Here is a 21,766-nt window from a genome sequence, read left to right on the forward strand (position 1 = left end):
AAAGGAAAATGAGGGAAAAAAGGGAAAGGGATTGCAGAGGAGAGGTGTGGAAGAGGGAAGGAGAGGAGAGAGATGCCAAACCAATGGGGGTGAAAGGAGAGATGGAAGGGGGAGGCATTCAGTTTCTGGAAGGGGCATAGAAGGAGAGAAGATACCATATAGGGGCAGAGAGGGGGCAGACAGTGGATGGAAGGAAGAGAATAACAAGAAGATGAGGAAAGCAGAAACCAGAGTAGACAAAAGGTAGAACAAAAATTTTCTATTTATTTATTGCTTTAGGAGACATGTGTCACTGTTTCTGTGGTGTTGCATTGTATGCAGAGTCCAGCTTCTTGCTGGTTCAATTTAATCTTTGTCTATGTATTTCTATCTTATCCCCCCTTTTACAAAACTGTGTAGCATTTTTTAGCGCCAACCGTGATGGTAGCAGCTCTGATGCTCAGAATTCTACCACCATGGCTAAAAACCACACTACAGTTTTATAAAAGGGGGAGGAGTTAGTCTGTGATTACATATTCCATACTAGGCGAAGGTGTCTTCTGTGTTCTGTGTGTTCAAAACACATGGTTTTCTGTTAGGATTGACTGCAGGATTGATCTGTACTAGTCTGGCTTGTTTAGTTTTACAATGATGTACTGCTCACTGCAGTATGTAAGATGTTGCCTTTTCCTAGGTATATTCTTGTGCGACGTTTGGATTGTTACTAAAAATCATGTTTTTCATACAAATGGGGGTGGGTGGGTCAAAAAAACGATGAGTGGCATACATATGCTAGGTATGCCACTGCTATTAGAAACTTTCAAATACCATAGTTCCAGAACAGAGATAAAAAATAAGGCTGGCTGAGGCTTTACAGTAACAAAAAGCAAATTTATCTGTTATGAGTAGATTAAGCAGGCAGAAGCATATTAAAAAAAAAAAGAACAAAAGCTTATCTGTGTGTGTGGATTAGTGTTTCCAGTCATATTAGACTTCCACAGTAACTTTCATACTTCAAAATCCACCAAGAATTGGGAAAACTATTATAATTAGCTGATACCTGCAATCGAAAGAGAGTCTATGTACTGAAATATTCTTTGATCCTTCTCCCTTTCTACCTGTCCCATAACCTTTGCCATGCCTACTTCTGTCACATCCATCCTTCCCATCACCCCACTCTGTCTCCCTCACATTAAAGAATAACACGGAGACCGTTTACCGTGGTAAACCGTGGTCACCACAGTAAACCCGCAGTAATGGGGACATTTGAAACTGGTTTACCACAGGAATGGGGACAAGACCTTTCACTACACCGCAGGAATGGGGACAAGACCTTTCACTGCCCCGTGGAAGCGGTGAAAAGTCATGCTCCTGTGGTAAAAAAAAATTGTACCCGTGTCAGATTGGGCATCTCCTCCCCAGCTCCTCTTGGGCCTATTTTACCTTCAGGAGCCAGCCATGCCACGATGAAGACAGAAGGAACCCAAAACCAAAGCCTGAGACCAATGTGATTTGAAGAATAAAATTACCAAACAAAAGGTAGAAAAAAAAATGTATTTTAAATTTTGTGATTAGAATATTTCAGATTTCAAATATGTGTCCTGCTAGAGCTGGTATTAGACATAACTGGGAACCGCAAAGCCCAGGCTATGCTTCTTTAGCTTCCAGCTGGCTTAGGCCTCTCTCTAAACAGGGAGTAGTTGCCCTAGTTGCTCTCCCCTAACATTATTCCTGCCATGTGTGACTGAAGTATTCTGTTAGCTTGATTTTTCTATGTAACATTCTGTAGTAATTTGGTTTGCTCAGTTTTCACAATAGTGGAGGGGATATATGTGACAGGGAGGGGAGAAAGGGGTTTTGTTGATCCTTGCTCTGTATTATTTGTGTTTATAAAATGACAATTGTACAGAATAGTCTCTTTTTATACTTTAATAAAATAAGTTCAGTATAAAATCGTAACTATTCGAGGCTTTTTGGGTGGGATCTTTCAGTTTACACGGTGGGGACGGGGACGGAGCAGAGATGCAGACGAGCTCATGGGGACGGGGCGGGAACGGTGATAAATTTTTTCCCCGTGTCATTCTCTACCTCACATGTCTTCCCCTGCCTCTGTCCTTCCAGTAACCTCTCTCTCACCTCCTGCTCTCTCCAGGCTTAGCACTCTGCTCCCCCTTTCCAAGCCTGACCCTAGCTATGTGTGCTATGAATTGCTGATTTCTAAGGGATAGTAGATATGGACACTGATGCACACATGAACACTCCACTGATGTTTGCTGCTAAGAAAGACCAAGTCAAGTATACAAGAAGAGAAAGTCCAAGTCATACATACAAGAGTCTATATTAGGATGCACATGTGCTGGAGTGCATACACAAACCCTAGCCATACGTTCATTAGGAACAAATCCATAGTATGGTGTGCATCTCTATACCTACAGGCAACATCTAAATGCATTGCAAATATCTATGGTTTATGCTTAGAATGACTCAGAAATGCAAATGAGCACTAGCTTTAATTTCTGTAAGTGATGGAAACTGCCTGTTTAATAGGGTGTATTTACTTATTTATTTTACAAATCTGGTGGCTACTGAATTAGTTTTTTTAAAACTGACATTTTAGGAGAAAAGTTATAAGTAATTAAAACAATATGTTTGGCATTCAAGATTTTCATGAGAGAGAGTGAGTGAGTGAATGAGTGAGAGAGAAAGAGAGACTCGAGGCATATTTTGGTGTAAGGTTGACTCAAGGCACACATCCACAGAGCCAAGACAAAATCACACACCTAAAAAAATCCAAATATGTACTCACAGACAATCATTTAAGAATGTTTGGAATATTATGCCTATGATTACATTTAAATACATTGTTTTTAGTAAGCAAAGTCCAATCCAATCATTTGGTTTTATATACCGATTCATCCCTCTTAGAGGGCTTGACTCGGTTTACAAGATACACATATGAGGACCATAGTTTAAAAAAATAAATAAATAAATATGTATAACTGTCAGTAAAAAGAGTGTTCATTTATAAAATATTTTATAAACATTAATTTCTGAAAGAGAAGAAAAAGTCCAAAAAAAATCAGCTAAAGCATCCAAACATGATCCAAAAAACAAAACCAAAAATTATTTCTACACACATACCCAAAGATTTACCCCTCTAAGCTATGCTTGTAAACATTTGAGACTACACTCCCTACTAGTACTGCCCTATTCGCAATTCGAATCGATTCACTTCGGGTGAATCTATTCAAATCAATTTGTTTTTGTAAAAAAAAAAACAACGAACTCACCGATTCGTCGGCCCCCTTGCTAGAGACCCGTTCAGGCTTTCCCACTGCCATAGGAATCCTTCCATCTCATGTAACTTCTGGTTTTTCAAAACCGGAAGTTACATCGGAAGCAAGGACTCCGGTGGCAGAGGTGGACCTCGGCAGAACGGCGGCAACAAGGTGATTTTGGTTGGCTGGCAGCAGATGCCCGCGCCTCATAATCCCGCATGCACGCTCATGATTCCCACGGAGCCTGGCAAATACCCCCGATCTGCCACCTGCTTGCACTGCTCTTGCTGCTGCTGCTCAGTGGCATGCACCTGCTCTCCCGGGTCCCGCCAGAAGCTGGCCTTTCATTGTCCACATGATGGCAGGAGCCCCGCGCATCTGTGAGCGCCGGATGACATGGTGGCGCACGGGGGCTCCCGAGGAGCGGTGCAAGCACATTGGAAGTGTTGCAGTGCAGAGAAACTTCTCACTCGGCTTTTGCAAGGCCGTGTCTTCTGCAGCTCACGGGAAAAGTGTTTATCCGCTGTGTGAAGCGCCCGGAGCTCTGGGTAGGTGCCACAATGCATGAGTGTTGCCCTCTATCAGCCAAATACTGGGCTTCTGTGTTGGTAGTCAGAGCTGGGGGGAGAGGGGAGATGGACTTGGAGTTGGTGGACTGGAGAAGATGGATGGGGGAAGATAGATGGTGGAGATCATGGAGAAGGGGGGATGAATTTAGGGGAGATGGAAGAAATAATGGATCTAAAAACAGGAGAGGGAGAGAGATGGTGGACAATGGGATTTAGGGAGGGAAGGAACAAAAAGGGAGAGAAATTGTACACAAGGGATGGTGCGGGGGGGGGGGGTAAAGATACTGTATAGGAGGATAGCTGGGAAGAGAACCTGGGGTGGTGGAGAAGGAGGGAGAGATGCTGGATGAAAGGGTAGTTGCGAAAAGGTGAATCTGGGGATGGAGATGAAAAAAAGGAAAGATGCCAGACCTCCGAGGGAGGGAAGGGAAACAGAAGGAGAGGACAGAGAAGATGGATGGTTAGCACGAAGAAAGAAGGAGACCGTGGAAAGCTAATTATCAGAAGACAACCAGAGCCTGGGACCAACAAGATCTGAATAATGACCAGACAACAAAAGGTAGAAAAAATCATTTTATTTTCTATTTTGTGATTACAATATGTCAGATTTGAAATGTGTATCCTGCCAGAGGTGGTGTAGCCGTGAACATGAGCTAGGATTTAACAGAGAGAGGAAAAGTCTTTTTTATTTATTTTGTTTACACCACAGCGCCAGTGTGGGCAGGAGAGGGCAAAGGGTGTGAAGAGGCTATAAAATAAACCCACCAGGATGTTTGGAAAAAAAATAAAAAAAACACCCGTTTGGGCAGGAAAATCGAATCAAAAAATCGATTCGATGGGTCAAATCAAAATATTTTTTCCTGAATCGGGCACTACTCCTTACCTTCACCTGCAATGTCTGTCCAGTTCAATATGATTTAAACGCAAGATAGACAACTAACTGATACGGTTTTTTTTCTCATGTAATATAGTTTACTAAGGGCTCCTTTTACAGCAAGATAAATGCTCCAATGCTCACAGGAATTCTACAAGCGTCAGAGCATTTACCTTGTAGCGCACAGTAGAAACCTCTACCGCAGCTTTCTAAAAGCCAACGCAGCTTTCTAAAAGCCAACACAAATGATTAAGCCACAATAAATATTAAACAGAGCAATCTAAATTCCAGCCTATGCAAATATCAGTGTTAAAAAAATGGTCTGAGGTTTATCTTACAGAAGGTGCCATTTTGCTTTTGTACAACTTCAGTGCAAACTAAAATTCTTTGGGGTAAGGAATTTAGTGCCTCCCATTTTCTGTCATTGATCAAGTGAAGAAACTGGCTTTAATAAGAATACCAAGCTCTCTTTTGAATAAAAAGAAGAGATCACCATTAGTCTTATTCTGACCTGATATTTGCCAGCGTACAGTTTTATAATACCAAACCTAAGCTATTAGCAAATATGTGTTCTCGTTGCTTTGGATCTGTCTGCCTGAAAGAGGAAACGGGTGCTTGAATGATACTAATCTCCAAATCAAAGTGTGTGGTTAAATTTCACAGAAGCATAAATAATTGGTTTTCTTAGAGCTGTACATTAACCATCTTCCAATACACACACACACAACTGATGTGATCATTGATTTCGGAGTGTTCATGCAATCCTCATGAGCCTAAACAAAAATGAAATCTCACTGCTGAGTCTTCCTGCCTAATTAGTACACACATCAAAGTCACTCTCTTGACACTGCATACAAACAGCCAGTTGTTAAAAACCTGCTATGAGGAATAGGCTAAACAATTATTTATAGCTAGAGGTTTATGAAGCTAAGCTTTAAGGGCAGAGAGTGTGTTAATTTTACAGGACTATTTATTTTTGTGAAAAGTGTGCACACAAAAAAAAAAAAATCCAGAGCAGATCTGAATTTCAATATTCAGCTCATGTCAGAGAAGGGTAAATTGATGCAAATTACCTTTTCTGCTTGGTTGTTATAGCAAGGTTTAACTTCCTAAAAAGGTCTTTTACAGCAATTGGATGATTACAGATTTCAAGCTAACTCAGGGGTAGGGAACTCCGGTCCTCGAGAGCCATATTCCAGTCGTGTTTTCAGGATTTCCCCAATGAATATGCATGAGATCTATTTGTATGCACTGCTTTCAATGCATATTCCTTTGGGGAAATCCTAAAAACCCAACTGGAATATGGCTCTTGAGGACCGGAGTTCCCTACCCCTGAGCTAACTGAACCTTCATTTATTTGAGAAGTTAAAAAATAATTATCTAAATTAGGACAGATGATGAGGCAAATGAGTTGTGGAGTGATATACTTCATGTGCAACGAGTCACTACTGAGGTCTTGTGCCTAATAAATGAATATTATATGTGACTCATTTAGCATTGGGATTTTTCTAATAATTTATGCTATTCTTTACCTCTGCTATTGATCCCTTTAAATTTGGTACGATGGAAGCAGACACACAAAAAGTCACCCCACCCCCTTAGCCCTGCACTGTATGTGAGTACCAGTACCTTTTTCTAGAAACGAAAATCATTGCTGTTAGGTCACTTGCACCAGGACACCCTTAAACTTTCTTGTGATGGGTGCCCATTAGGGTGGTCCAAAAATTAACACTTTGTGTTTGTCCACAAGGCTAATTTTATTCCTTCATATAAAAATGAAAAACACAAAATTTTACTTAAAACAAAGTTTAGAGGTTGACTCACCTTGCTTTTTTTTTTTTTAACACTGCCACTAAGCTTAACAATATATTGTAATTCTTGTGCACTCAACAATTAATCAATGGTCTATGACATAACAACTACCTCTGATGCAGAAGGAAACCTCTTTTGATGGCTGGACACTAGTCAAAGGACAAATTGCTTCTATTCTTCATCTTTTGTCAAAGTATCATTGTATTTTTCAAAGAGGCTTATCCCTCATTCTGTTGCATCATTAACAACAGTTAGTTTGGATGTCAGATTCCAAAGTTCCTTGAAAACTAGATCAGTCCACTCTGTGAGATGTTTATTCAGGAATATTTTTGCTTTTGTTGATCCTCCTTCAAATCAACAGATAAAATAATGACTGTTTTTATGCTACAAGACTTTCAAAGGTCACAGGTTCCATTTCATCTGTTCAGTCTCTCTTGAATGTGAACCGCCTAGAACTAAATGGTATGTCAGTATACAAGAATAAGTTTTTTTATTATTATTATGCACAAGACGTCATGGAATGTCTGGCAATGGTAAATGCTGCAAATTTTGCACCATTCATAGTTTCTGGTGCAATTCTGTTATCAAAAAAGGCAAGTGCTGTTAGGTACTTGGACAGAAACTATAGATGTCTGAAAATGATTGTGAGCATCTTGTTTGCAACAGTTTTATTTGTGTAGTTTCTTCAACTTTCTTTAAAAAAATAAATTCTTTATTGATTTTTCAACTATCCACAGTGCAATAAACAAGTAGATGTACATATAATAATTCAATAAAAGCACATTCATCTTGCAAACATACATGAACAATCATTTTGTTCACCTTTCTAATGCAAGAGTCTATGCCCTGTGTCGGTATCTTGGCTCGACATCATACCACCATCACTGACTCACATGTCAACTTATAGCTTAACGGTAAAAGTTTTCATAAGAACATAAGCCGTGCCTCTGCTGGGTCAGACCAGAGGTCCATCATGCCCAGCAGTCCGCTCACGCGGTGGCCCATCAGGTCTAGGACCTGTATAGTAACCTTCTATCTATACCCTTCTATCCCCTTTTTCTTCAGAAAATTATCCAATCCCTTCTTGAACTCCAATACCATACCCTGTCCTATCACGCCCTCTGGAAGCGCATTCCAGGTGTCCACCACCCGTTGGTTGAAGAAGAACTTCCTAGCATTGGTTCTAAATCTGTCCCCTTTTAATTTTTCCGAATGCCCTCTCGTTCTTGTAGTTGTCAAAAGTTTGAAGAATCTGTCCCTCTCCACTTTTTCTATGCCCTTCGTGATCTTGTAAGTCTCTATCATATCCCCTCTAAGTTTCTGCTTCTCCAGCGAAAATAGCCCCATTCTCTCTAATCTTTCAGCATATAAAAGGTTTTACATATCTTTTATCAAACGTGTCGCTCTTTTTTGAACCCTCTCGAGTATCGCCATATCCTTCTTTAGGTACGGCGACCAATATTGGAAGCAGTACTCCAGATGCGGGCGCACCATCACCTGATACAACAGCAGGATAACTTCTTTCGTTTTGCTTGTAATACCCTTCTTGATTATTCCCAGCATTCTATTCGATTTCTTAGCGTCCGCTGCGCATTGTGCCGACGGCTTCATTGTCATGTCCACTATTACCCCCAAGTCCCTTTCTTGGGTACTCTCATTCAATAACAACCCTCCCATCGTGTAGCTATACCTCGGGTTTCTGTTTCCTACGTGTAAGACTTTACATTTCTCTACATTGAACTTCATCTGCCATCTCGTCGCCCACTCCCCTAGTTTGTTCAGATCCCTTTGTAAATCTTCGAAGTCCTCTTTAGTCCTAGCCTCATTAAATAGCTTGGTGTCATCTGCAAATTTTATTACTTCGCTCTTCGTCTCCGTTTCTAGATCATTTATAAATACATTGAATAGCAGCGGTCCAAGCACCGACCCCTGTGGAACACCACTCGTGACCCTCTTCCAGTCCGAGTAGTGGCCCTTCACTCCTACCCTCTGCTTCCTGCCCGCCAACCAATTCCTGATCCCTCTGTGTATGTCTCCTTCCACCCCATGGTTCTTCAGTTTCCGAAGTAGGCGTTCATGGGGTACCTTGTCAAAGGCTTTTTGGAAGTCTAAGTATACAATGTCTATGGGGTCACATTTGTCCATCCGTTTGTTAATTCCTTCAAAGAAGTGCAATAAGTTTGTCAGGCACGATCTTCCCTTGCAGAAGCCATGTTGGCTAGTTATCATAAGTTTATGCCTCTCTAGATGCTCCTCGATGCTATCTTTTATCAGTGCTTCCGCCATTTTCTTTCGTCATAGTGATGAAAACTGACCGGTCGAAGAACATCCAGTCCACATGGCAGTCTAGCAATTGACAGCTTACAGAATGACTTCCCAAGGAGCCAGTTTTTCTGTGCAGATCACGCCGCCTTATAACTATGTCCATCCTACCATTCTCTTTGCAAGAAAATCCCCAACCCCTATATGTCCTATCTGTCCAAATTACACTGTCCAGTCACATTATTATGACCACCACCTACCTCAGACACCAGGCATGCACAGCCAATGAATGAATGTGTCACGTACAGACTTCACGTGTATTATAAGGTGGGATGTCGGCAAGTTGCCAACATAGCAACCGTGGCTGTCATGGGGGAAAAAAAAGTGTGATTTATCAAACACTGAAGGTAATATACCGTATTTTTTGCTCCATAAGATGCACCTAGATTTAGAGGAGGAAAACAAGAAAAAAAAAAAACAACCCCCCCCCCCACACACATTCAGAACCAAATTCTTCCTGCCAGACTCTGCACCCAACCCCACACTCCTTGCCAGGGTCTGCACCCTGACCTCATTCCTGCCAGGCTCTGTACCCAGCTCCCCCTCTGGTGGTCTAGTGGTAGGCCGGGACAGGGCAGGCAGGCCTAGTGACATAGTGACAGGCAGGCTTAGTGGCCTAGTGACAGGCAGGCAGGGCCCCCCACCCTGAGGCAAGCAGACAGACAGGTAGGCAGGCAGGCCCCCCCAAACTCCCCCGTACCTTATTTTAGGCAGTCCGGCAGTCCGGCAGACCTGCCCTTCCCTCCGGCAGAGCTAAGCAGCGTCAGATCGGCCCAAAAAGCAGGCACAAGCTCTTTGCGCGCTCCCTTGTCCTGCACTTCTCTGTGAATGGCTGCGAGGAGGTGAGAATCAGCTGTACAGGTTGGTGCAGGTAAATTGGCACGCTACTGTCAAGCAACTCACCATCCAAATGAACCAGGGGGCTTCCAGATGTGTGACCAAAATGATTGTACAGTGAATCATGTTGCGAATGGGGCTCCAGAGCAGACAGCTGGCAACTGCACCCATGCTCACGAGAGTTCGTTGCAAATAACTGCAATTTGCACAGGAGTACCAACATAGGATTTGCACCAACTGGCAGAGGGTTGTCTACTCAGATGAGTCATGTTTTGACCTCCATCGAATGGATGGACGTTGGCATGTCAGGCGTGAATCTGCCGAGAACAAACACCCAGCAACCACTGTTGGAAATACATAAGTTGGTGGTGGCAGCATTATGGTCTGGGGAATGCTTTCTTGATATGGTCCGAGTCCTCTTGATACCTCTGGAAGGCACTCTCAACCAAAATGGGTATCTCTCCATCCTTGCTGATCAAGTACACCCATAAATGTTGACGGTCTTCCCTATGACCGATGGGATCTATCAATGGGACAATGTAACATGTTATACCACCAGAATTATTCATGAGTGGTTCGCAGAGCACGACCAAGACTTCCAGCTACTTCCCTAGCTTTCAAATTATCCACACCTTAACCCAATCAAGCACATTTGGGACTACCTCAATCAACATGTTCGATGACTGTATCCACCACCACACACCTGTTAGCAACTGTTGGACGCACTGCAGTCTGCATGGCTCCAGATACCTCTAGTAACCATCCAGCATCTTACTGAGTTACTCCCATAGCATCTGACTGCCATCCATACTGCCATTATTCTGGATATTAGCAGGAGGACATAATAATGTAATTCTACCTTGTAGACTGTAAGTTCTTCTAAGCAGGGACCATCTATAGCAGTGGTCTCAAACTCAAACTCTTTGTAGGGCCACATTTTGGATTTGTAGGTACTTGGAGGGCTTCAGAAAAAAATAATTAATGTCTTATTAAAGAAATGACAATTTTCCATGAGGTAAAACTCTTTATAGTTTATAAATATTTCTTTTTGGCTAAATCTTAATAATAATATTGTAATTTATAGCTACATTACGGAGAGGGTGGTAGATGCCTGGAATGCACTCCCAAGAGAGGTGGTGGAAAGGAAAATGGTGACGGAGTTCAAAGAAGCATAGGATGAACAGAGGATCTAGAATCAGAAAATAATAGTACATATTGAACTAAGGCCAGTACTGGGCAGACTTGCAGGTCTTTGTCTGTATATGGCCGTTTGGTAGAGAATGGGCTGGGGAGGGCTTCAATGGCTGGGAGGGTGTAGATGGGCTGGAGTGAGATTTGAAAGAGACTTTGGCAGTTGGATCCCAAGCACAGTACCGGGTAAAGCTTTGGATTCTTGCCCGGAAATAGCTAAGAACAAAAAAAAATTTTTAAATTTAAATTAAATCAGATTGGACACCCCAAATATTCACATCACCAATGGTACCTGGCATCCCTCTCTTTGGTCAGACCACCACAAATACACTTTCACCATCAACTGGCCTCAAAATAACATAAAATCCAAGCCCCAAAAAACCAAATCTAGACAGAAAATTGAACCAGCCACATTCTGGGATAAAGTGGACCCTGTAATCGTCCCCACTGACCCTACAGACTTCGCAAATCACTGGCGCACCCTAAGTGAAACAACCTTGAACGAGCAAGCCCCAGAAAAAAACAAACACAGAACCTGCAGACCCTCAGACAAGTGGTTCGACTCCGAACTCCTCCTACTAAAAAGGCATTGCAGACAACTTGAAAGATCTTGGAGAAAAAAGAAAAATGATCAAACCAAATCCGCTTGGAGAACCCAAATCAAATTATATAACATCAAACTTAAGGAAAAGCGCAAAACATACTACACTAAACTAATTTGCACAAACACCTCCGACACAGAAACACTCTTCAACTTAGTAAAAAAAACTTACGGACACAAACCCATTCCTTGCCACTCAAGGCAATAAAACACCAACAGCCTCCCAACTAGCAGACCATTTCAAACACAAGATCATCAAAATCAGAACTACCTTCAACAACTCAACTACCAAACTCGACGAAATAATAACAACCCCCACAACGGAAGAAGCCATAACTGCAGACAGAACATGGACCACCTTCCCAACTCTACAATGGCCTGATTTGAACCGACTATACAAAAAATACAGCCACACCTCATGCGACTTGAACTACTGCCCATCGTATCTGCTTACAAATGCCTCCCCTACTATACTTCATTCCTCTCAATCAGGATTTAGATCTTACCACAGCACGGAAACACTACTAGCAACACTTCTAGACATAGCCCGACAATACCTCAGTAAAGGACACAGGATTCTAATTATCCAACTAGATCTTTCCGCCGCCTTCGACCTAGTTGATCATACAATACTACTCCAGATACTCAATGCAATAGGGATCTCAGGGGTGGTTTACAACTGGTTCCAAGGATTCCTTAAAACAAGAACGTACAGAGTTAAGACAAATGATACGAAATCTAACCCATGGTCAAATCCATGCGGAGTCCCGCAGGGGTCTCCACTATCACCTATTCTATTCAATCTCTTCATCTCCTCCCTCGGTACCACTTTAGACAACCTAAATGTAACATCATTCAGCTACGCAGACGACATAACTATTCTCCTCCCCTTCGAAACCCAAGACCACACCTCAACAGGACACCTGGAAACAATACTGGAAGAAGTAGAAAAATGGATGACAAACCACAAATTGAAACTAAACTCAGACAAAACCAAATTCTTAATGCTTGAAACGGACAAAAACCCTTCCATAACAGACCTGGAAATTAAAGCAACCAAATACCCAATCCAGACCTCACTCAAAATCCTGGGAGTGCTGATAGACAGATGCTGCACTATGCAGACTCAAATCAACAAAACTACCCAAAAAGCATTCTTCACAATGCGCAACTTAAGAAAAATAAGGAAATTCTTTGACAAAGAACACTACAGGATCATTATACAATCCCTGGTACTAGGTCTTGTGGACTACTGCAATATCCTATATCTACCATGCCCCACAAACATGATCAAAAAACTACAGACCGTTCAGAACACAGCTCTCAGACTAATCTACTCCCTCGGAAAATTTGACCACATCACCAATGCCTACCTAGACTCACATTGGCTACCGATTCGAGCCAGAATTCAATTCAAACTATACTGTCTACTCTTCAAAGTAATTAACGGTACTGCACCTGCCTATCTAAACGATCGCCTAAACCGTAACCTTCCACCCAGAACAAGAAGAACACTGACACCATTCTCATACCCACCACTCAAAGGCACTCATCGCAAAAAGCTTTATGATAACCTCCTAGCAACGCATGCAGCAAAATTCGAACCCTCCATCACCAGATTGTTAACCACAACATCTGACCTCAAAGCATTCCGTAAAGAAATCAAAACACTGCTGTTCAAAAAATATATACAATGTACCTAATCTCCCTCTCCACTTCCCCAAGAAATCAAAACACTGCTGTTCAAAAAGTATATACAATCTACCTAATATCCCTCTCCTCTTCCCCACTTACTCCGACCAGGCTATGCTCACTCCCTGGCACCATACCCTCAATCGATCAATAAAAAAAAACAAAAAAAAACACGAAATGCCAAGAAAGCTACCTGAAACCTAAATCATCCTACCGAAACCGACTATCTGCCAACGTATGGAAACAGACTACTTGCTATGTAATGTAATGTAACCTGATTTATCTCCCAATGTTATTGTCTATACCCTCATTCTGTTATTAAGTCTACACCCTCAATCTGTATTCTCCAATGTCATGTACCCTCCTGGAAATATCCAGTTCTCTTCTTATGAACCGCAAGGTACAAGCGGAATAAAAATCACTAATGTAATGTAATGTAATATAATTCGGATCTTTATCTGCCGTCCTCTACTATGTTACTATGTGTAAAGCTCGTAGCTAACTCCTAGCTCTTGTAACTCATGGCACAAAAGAAGCAAATAAATGTTAAACAGCCCAGTAGACAATTTAGTGTCATCTGCAAATTTAATCACCTCACTCATAGTTCCAATTTCCAGATCATTTATAAATAAATTAAATAGCACCAGTCTCAGTACAGATCCCTGCGGTACACAACTATTTACTCTCCTCCATTGAGAAAAATGGCCATTTAACTCTACCTTTTGTTTTCTGTCGTCTAACCTATTCTTAATCCACAACTGAACATTGCCTCCTATCCCATGACACTTTAATTTTCTCAGGAGCCTCTCATGAGAAACTTTATCAAAACCTTCCTGGAAATCTAGATACTAGATACACTACATCAGGAGTGCCCAATACGTCGATCGCGATCGACAAGTCACTCGCTCAGGCGATCCCAGTCGATCGCAGAGCGGGTTCCCTTCTTCCTTTCTCTTTTTTCCCCTCCTGACTGGCCCGCCTCTTGAAGAACGCCAGTCAATCAGAGTGCTGGCAGGGCGGGGTGAAGGTCAGTGGCGTACCAAGTGGGGGGTGGTCTGCCCCGGGTGCACGGCTTGGAGGGATGTGCAGCCGGCCAGCTCCGGGTCCTCCTGCCCTTCCTTTTCCCGGTCCGCGCTCGGGGCTCGTGCCTGCCTGGTCCTGTGCCGCCACCCAAATGGTGCTGTTGGTTCTCGCGAGACTCGCGGGAGTTGATGGCAGCATTTGAGCGGCGGCACACGACAAGGCAGGAGCGCTCGGGGCTCGTGTCTGACTTTCACTTCCGGTGCAGATAGGGGAGCCTGCCAAGCTGACACAATTCGGGCGGCACGAGACCAGGCAGGCACGCTCGGGGCTCACACCTGCCTATTACTGCCGCGGCAGATGGGGACTTGGGCGGCTGTCCAGCAGGGAAGGCTGCCGATGCAGCGCTGGACCGCCAGGGGTGAGGGGATGTTTAAAATACCAGGACAGCCATCTAGGGAGGGAAGGAGGGATTTTAAAAAGTACAGCGGGTATGATTAAAAGGTACTGGGGGTACGTAGGGGGATGATTTAAGGTACTGGGGGGTATGGGGGATGGTTTAGGGTACGTGAGGGGTATGGGGCCAGCCTGCCTGTCACTAGGCCTGCCTGCCCTGTGCCCTGTCACTGCCTAGCGGCAGTGGTTTGGGGGAGGGCAGGGAGAAAGAAAGAAAGAAAGGGGACAGGCATGGAAACAGAAGGAAAGAAGGGAAACAGAAAAAAAGAAAGGGGGCATGAAGAGAGAAAAAAAGAAAGGGAGGCAAGGAGAAAGAAAGGGAAGGGAGAGAAGAAGAAAAAGTTGGGGGAGGGAATGAGGTCTGGAGGAGAGGAAGCATAGAGGCTGAAAGAAGGGAAGAAAAATTGGATGCACAGTCAGAAGAAGAAAGTGCAACCAGAGACTCATGAAATCACCAGACAAGGTAGGAAAAATGATTTTTTCAATTTAGTGATCAAAATGTGTCTGAATTTATATCTGCTGTCTATATCTTGCACTATGGCCCCCTTTTACTAAACCGCAATAGCGGTTTTTAGCGCAGGGAGTCTATGAGCGTCGAGAGCAGCGCTGGGCATTCAGTGCAGCTCCCTGCGCTAAAAACTGCTATTGTGGTTTAGAAAAAAGGGAGGGGGGTATATTTGTCTATTTTTGTATGATTGTTACTGCCTTCACCTCTTTGAAAAAACCCCGGAATAGGAATGATAATTAACATTTTCTCAGCGTACAGTGTGCTTTGTGTTTTTTTTTTTATTTTATTGTTGGTAGATCATTTTGACTTGGTCTTTTTAAAAGTAGCTCGCAAGCCCAAAAAGTGTGGGCACCCCTGCACTACATCAACTGACTCGCCTTTATCCACATGTTTATTCACATCTTCAAAGAAGTCAAGCATATTGGTGAAGCAAGACCTCCCTTGCTGAATCCATACTGACTGTCTCATTAAATCATGTTTTTTTTACATGTTCCACAATTTTATTTTTTATAATTGCTTCCACTATTTTACACGGCACTGAAGTCAGGCTTACCGGCAGTAGTGATGTGTTAGAAGGTCAAACAGGCAGATACCACGCTTAGCAGTAGTAGTGTTAATAATGTTGCCTGAAGTCACCTTACCTCCCATGCAGCCAATCAGCAAGAGAAGAACTTAATCATTTCCTGCTGTCATGAGCCCAAGTTTCATGGTATAAAGACTTTGCTATACTTGGAGCAGAAATACTTTTCCCACTGACCAGCCACAAGGTGGAATTAAATGGATCAGAAGCAGCATGTCAGCACTGTTGAAGGTAAGAACACATGCCCCAGACTAAAAAAAAGTATTGAAAGTAGTATATGGGGTTGGGGGGCTACTCTCCTGAATGATAATGTGACCATTTATTTTTTTCATCAAAAGGGGACATCTATTAATTGTTAATCCCGCCCCCAATCCCACCCTAGCCCCACCCCAACCCTGCCCTAGCCCCACCCCCAATCCCACCCCCAATATCTTCCATTCATTTTTCATGTACACATAATATCTTCATATTAATTCATAATGATAACCTTAAAATTAAAAAAAACTACAAAGCAAACTATACGCAGAGAAAATGTTAATTATCATTTATATTTGGGGGGTTTCAAAGATGTCAAGGCAAATGACTTTAAAATATGCAATCTCATCTCAGTAACTATAGAAAAATAGACAAATATAGTGCAAAATATAGACAGCAGATATAAATTCTCAAAACTGACACGTTTTGATCACTAAATTGAAAATAAAATCATTTTTCCTACCTTTGCTGTCTGGTGATTTCATGAGTCTCTGGTTGTATTTCCTTCTTACTGTGTATCCTTTCTTTCATTTTTTTTTTCTTTCTTTCTTTACTCAGGTCCAACAATTGTCCCTTTCTATTCCCTCCCTCCTTCCTTCCTATGTCCTTAGTGCCTCTGTCCTGTGTCCTTAGTGCCCCCCAGTGCCTCCTTCCCATGTGCATAGTGCCCCCAGTGCCTCCTTCCCATGTGCATAGTGCCCCCAATGCCTCCTTCCCATGTGCATAGTGCCCCCAGTGCCTGTCCTATGTCCTTATTGCCCCCAGTGCCTCCTTTCCATGTCCATAGTGCCACCAGTGCCTCCTTCCCATGTCCATAGTGCCCCCAGTGCCTCCTTCCCATGTCCATAGTGCCCCCAGTGCCTCTTGCCTTTGTCCCTCCCCCGAAGCCAGCCTGCCTGCCTGCCTGCCTGCCTCCTTAACCTCTCTCCAGTGCTTGATTCACCACCCCCACCCGCAGATTCAACTCTCCCCCGCGCGATTCAACCCCCTGCCCACCCGCCGCCCGTATACCGCCGCTGCTTGCTTGTCTGCCTCCCTGCTGGGCCGATTGAAACGCTGGGCCGCCGCCACTGCTTCTTGGCTTCTTTCCGACGTCAATTTTGACGTCGGAGAGGAAGTTCGGGCCAGTCAGGCAGCGATTGGTTTGCCCTGAACTTCCTCTTCGACGTCAAAATTGACGTCGGGAAGAACAAGATGCAGCGGCGGCGGCCCAGGTTTTCAATCTGCGTGGCAGGGAGGGAAAGTTATCGGCCGTCCTGGTGTCCCTGCGCACAGCTTCAGGACGCTGTCCCTGAAAACGGGACATTTTTGGTGTCCCGAAGCGGTGGGTCGGGACAACGGGATGGTCGGCCCGAAAACGGGATGTATGGTCACCTTACTGAATGATCCACTGCACTCCTGACAAATATCCTCCTCTGCATCACTTCCCTAGAAATCCTCCCAAGGCCAGACCCTGCTCCCACACACACACACAATCTGCTGCTCACCCGACACCCCTCAGATACCGCTGTACACACAATCTTTCATGCTGCCCCACTTGCAAATTTCAACCACAGTAGACATCCTGCTCCATATCTCATAAGTACTCCCCCACTTTATACACCCCAACATACCAGAAATACTCCTACACATACGTGCTGCTGCTCTAGACATCCACACACACTAGGTTCCTATCCTCAATATACAACCCTACACACCCAGTATTCAACACTCATTCCTTGCTCCCTGACTGAAACTTTAAGGAAGTCCCTCCCTCCTACCTCTGGATTTCACTACCTTACGGTAGAAACCCATAAAATCCCAGCTACGCCACAGAGTGTAATGTTTTGCGGTTATCTTTGTTGACCTGCTCTCCAAATGTAGACATTTTTTTGTTTTTAGGGGATTTTTCTTCTCAGTTTGATTTTTTCTCTGTTAATATTGCTCCTACCACATAGAATTAGAAGAACTTAAAAAAAAGGATATATGTGGTGCAGTGGTTAGCGCTACAGCCTTAGCACCCTGAGGTTGTGGGTTCAAATCTCTCGCTGCTCCTTGTGACCCTGGGCAAGTCACTTAATCCCCTCATTGTCCCAGATACACTAGATAGAGTTTGAGCTCACCAGGACAGATAGGGAAACATGATAAAGTACCTGAATGTAAATCACTTAGAATATAAGTGGTATATAAATAAATAAAAAAGATAATACCTTTTATTGGACTAATTTAGTGCTTTTTTTCTTATGAGTACTGTCTATTCCTGGATATGCTTTCCTCCTCCCCCTCAATTTGCTTTCTTCCCCCTCCCAAAAAAAAAAAAAAAATTTGCTTTCCTGTATCTTGCAAGCACACCTTTACTCCAGGGAGCTCGGTTTGTTGTTGCTTCCCACGCCTCTAGTGTACAACCTAGAATCTCGGGGGAGGGGAATGCATAAGGAAAATCATGTCTTAATTATTTTTTATGGTAATATAAAATGGGCTTGGGAAGTGCTAAGTGGAACTTCCGGGAGAGCTGTTCTGCAGAATGTCTGGAGTCAGCTCACCTGGGTGCTCCCCACGCCTTCAGCCCTCTCCCTAGCAACGGGCAGAACGCTTGCGAGTCAGCACTTTCATGCACACAACACGCACACCGTACATGGTAGTTTCTCTCTGTAGCTTCCCCTAAGCGACGTGCCTCCTTAAAAAATAATAATACTGTAATATAGACCCAGAAAAACCAGGGCAGAATTTGTACCTGGGGGTACAAAGGAATAGTTACATATACTGTATTTAAATAAAAACTACAGTTGGAGATATTCCTCTTAAAGTATCTTCCCCTGCAGATCAAACATATACAGTATATATATACACACACACAATATCTGCATGCAGATGTTCAGGATGCTCCATACAATTTCATTTTTCCCCAGATTATGAATTTTTACTTAGTAAACGAAAAAAGTCAGCGTCTTTGCACCACCAGCAGAAGACAAATTCCTACTTACCTCAAAGAGGGGACCTATCTTATTCTTCTCTAGGTAAGCCTGAATTCTGGTTTGTCGATGAGCCGCCATCAGAAATCCCAGCCTCGTGCCGGTGCCTAGGTGCTTCCAGCCAAAGCCTGAATCTCCGTCTTGTCAAAGCCGGCGTCCACTGGGTTAATTGCAACACTTGAAGACAGAAAACGGACTAAAGTCCCAAGAAAAAAATGTAAACGTGAAGCCAAAAATACAGCTGAAGACAGATTTTATCACTTACACTAGAAGCCTCTCTCTCTTATAAAAGAATGTCTTAGGCTTTGTTTGGTTGTTGGGTAGTAGCAGTAGCTAAGACGCCCTGAAGAAAGTAGTGCCAGTGGCTGCCTGACTATTTAACTGGCTCTCTCGCAGCTGCCTGGGTTACAGGAGTAGCAGGCTAATCGCTTCCTGCTTGCAGCAAGCAGAAAGACACCAGGGTGATTTTAGCCCGAAGGCAAACTCGAGCTGTAAGTGAGATGCAAGCTAGCTCCTGATTGGCCGCCTGAGCGAGTTCTTCATTGGGAGCGGAGTCTTCGTTTCTCCATTGGCCACGGTTGTGTTCCTCTCTGTACAGGTTCAGCTTTCCCTCTGCAAGTTGGTTAGTAGGGGACGTGGAGTCCCAGGTAAGGTACTGTTGCTCTTTTTCTGTCCTTTTCTTCTTTACAAACATCTTTAGTTACTATTAGAGCAAGAATTGTATGTGTGTGCTTTATAACAGATTGCTATTACATATACAAAAAGAAGTTTATAGCTGTTCTGTTTGGATTCGTTTTGTCTTTCTCTGGGCTTTACTTTTTAAACTGATATTGGGGAGGTCTAAGACTTACATAAAAAAAAGATCAATAACAAATAAACAGGGCTGTAGTTGGAGGGGGAGGGAGGATTAGCAAACCAGCCAACTGTGCCCTCATCTTCTTATCTCCTATTTTCAGAAGAAAAAAAAAACACCTTTCTATGCTTATCAAGTTCTTGAAAAAGAGTGAAGGCATTGAATTGCACCCTGCCTTCCTGGTGGAATGGGTGGGGGGGGGGGAACTGGGGGCTTAGCCACTGAATGGCTGCCTGCACATTGACACTTTAAATCTCTCCAAGTATTGACTGGCTGGCTCTGGGGTGGGAGACCAGCAGGTTTAGCAGCTGTGTGAGATGTTGAGGTGACAGCCCAGGAAAAGGATCTAGGTATCATCACTGATGCTACATTGAAATATTTTGCTCATTGTGCAGCTGCAGTGTTAGGAATTATTATGAAAGGAATGGAAAGCAAAAATGAAAATGTTATAATGCCTTTGTATTGCCCTATTGTGCGACCTTACCTCGAATACTGTGTACAATTCTGGTCGCCACATCTCAAAGAAAAAATAAGAGCATAAAGATAGCCTTACTGGGTCAGAACAATGATCCATCTAGCCATAAGAAGTTGCCTCCACTGGGTCAGACCAGAGGTCCATCGCACCCAGTGGTCCGTTCCTATGGCGGCCCATCAGGCCTATGACCTGTGAAGTGGTCCCTGACTATTCCTATAACCTACCTCTACTTCTATCTGTACCCCTCAATCCCCTCATCTTTTAGGAATCTATCTAAACCTTCCTTGAACCCCTGTAGCGTGCTCTGGCCTATCACAACCTCCGGAAGCGCGTTCCATGTGTCCACCACCCTCTGGGTAAAAAAGAACTTCCTAGCGTTTGTTCTAAATCTGTCCCCTTTCAATTTCTCTGAGTGCCCCCTTGTACCTGTGGTTCCCCACAGTCTGAAGAATCTGTCCCTCTCTACCTTCTCTATGCCCTTCAGTATTTTGAAGGTTTCTATCATGTCTCCTCTAAGTCTCCGCTTTTCCAGGGAGAATAGCCCCAGCAATTCCAACCTGTCAGAGTATGAAAAGTTTTCCATACCTTTTATCAGTTTAGTCGCTCTTCTCTGAACTCCCTCAAGTACTCCATGTCCTTCTTGAGGTACGGCGACCAGTACTGGACACAGTACTCAAGATGAGGGCGCACCATTGCACAATACAGCGGCATGTTGGCTTCCTTCGTCCTGGTTGTGATACCCTTTTTAATGATACCCAACATTCTGTTCGCTCTCTTTGAGGCTGTTGCACACTGTGCTGATGCTTTCAATGTTGTGTCCACCATCACCCCCAGGTCTCTTTCAAGGTTGCTTACCCCTAGCAATGATCCCCCCATTTTGTAACTGAACATCGGGTTCTTTCTCCCTACATGCATGACCTTGCATTTCTCTATGTTAAAGCTCATTTGCCACTTTTTTGCCCACTCTACCAGCCTCGTTAGGTCCCTTTGTAGGTCTTTGCAGTCTTCCACGGTTCTAACCCTGCTGCAGAGTTTGGTGTCATCCGCAAATTTAATAACCTCACATTTTGTTCCCGCCTCCAAGTCGTTAATAAATATATTGAACAGGAGCGGTCCCAGCACCGACCCCTGTGGAACTCCGCTCGTGACCCATTGCCAGTCTGAGTAATGGCCCTTTACTCCAACCCTCTGTTTCCTGCCTGCCAGCCAGTGTTTGATCCATCGGTGGACATCCGCTTGCACCCCGTGGTTCCACTGCTTCTTAAGCAGACGTTCGTGGGGTACCTTGTCGAAGGCTTTTTGGAATTCAAGGTAAATGATGTCTATGGATTCCCCTTTATCCATCTGGCTGTTTATTCCCTCAAAGAAGTACAGTAAGATCTTGAGGCACGACCTTCCCTTGCAGAAGCCGTGCTGGCTCGCCTTCAGCTGTCCATTGTTTTCTATGTGTTCGCAGATGCTATCCTTAACCAGTGCTTCCATCATCTTTCCTGGAACCGAGGTCAAGCTCACC

The 21,766-nt window shown here is 43.7% G+C and overlaps 1 protein-coding gene across 6 annotated transcripts in view; it reads right to left on the reverse strand.

Annotated features, from left to right (window-relative positions):
* C2H8orf34 (chromosome 2 C8orf34 homolog) overlaps positions 1–19,448 on the reverse strand; it is a 328,896-nt gene extending 309,448 nt beyond the window's left edge. For 2 of the 6 annotated variants that reach the window (XM_033934939.1, XM_033934936.1), the window contains exon 1: positions 18,938–19,444. In XM_033934939.1, coding sequence (XP_033790830.1) covers positions 18,938–19,006 — 69 coding nt within the window. In that variant the 5' untranslated portion in view covers positions 19,007–19,444. Of the gene's footprint in view, positions 1–18,937 lie in introns of all 6 variants that reach the window. The other 4 variants (XM_033934937.1, XM_033934938.1, XM_033934940.1 and 1 more) reach the window with 4 other exon arrangements.
* Between the last annotated feature and the right edge of the window lie 2,318 nt (positions 19,449–21,766).

Source organism: Geotrypetes seraphini, chromosome 2 (genome assembly GCF_902459505.1).
Source record: "Geotrypetes seraphini chromosome 2, aGeoSer1.1, whole genome shotgun sequence".
Classification (NCBI taxonomy): Eukaryota; Metazoa; Chordata; class Amphibia; order Gymnophiona; family Dermophiidae; genus Geotrypetes; species Geotrypetes seraphini.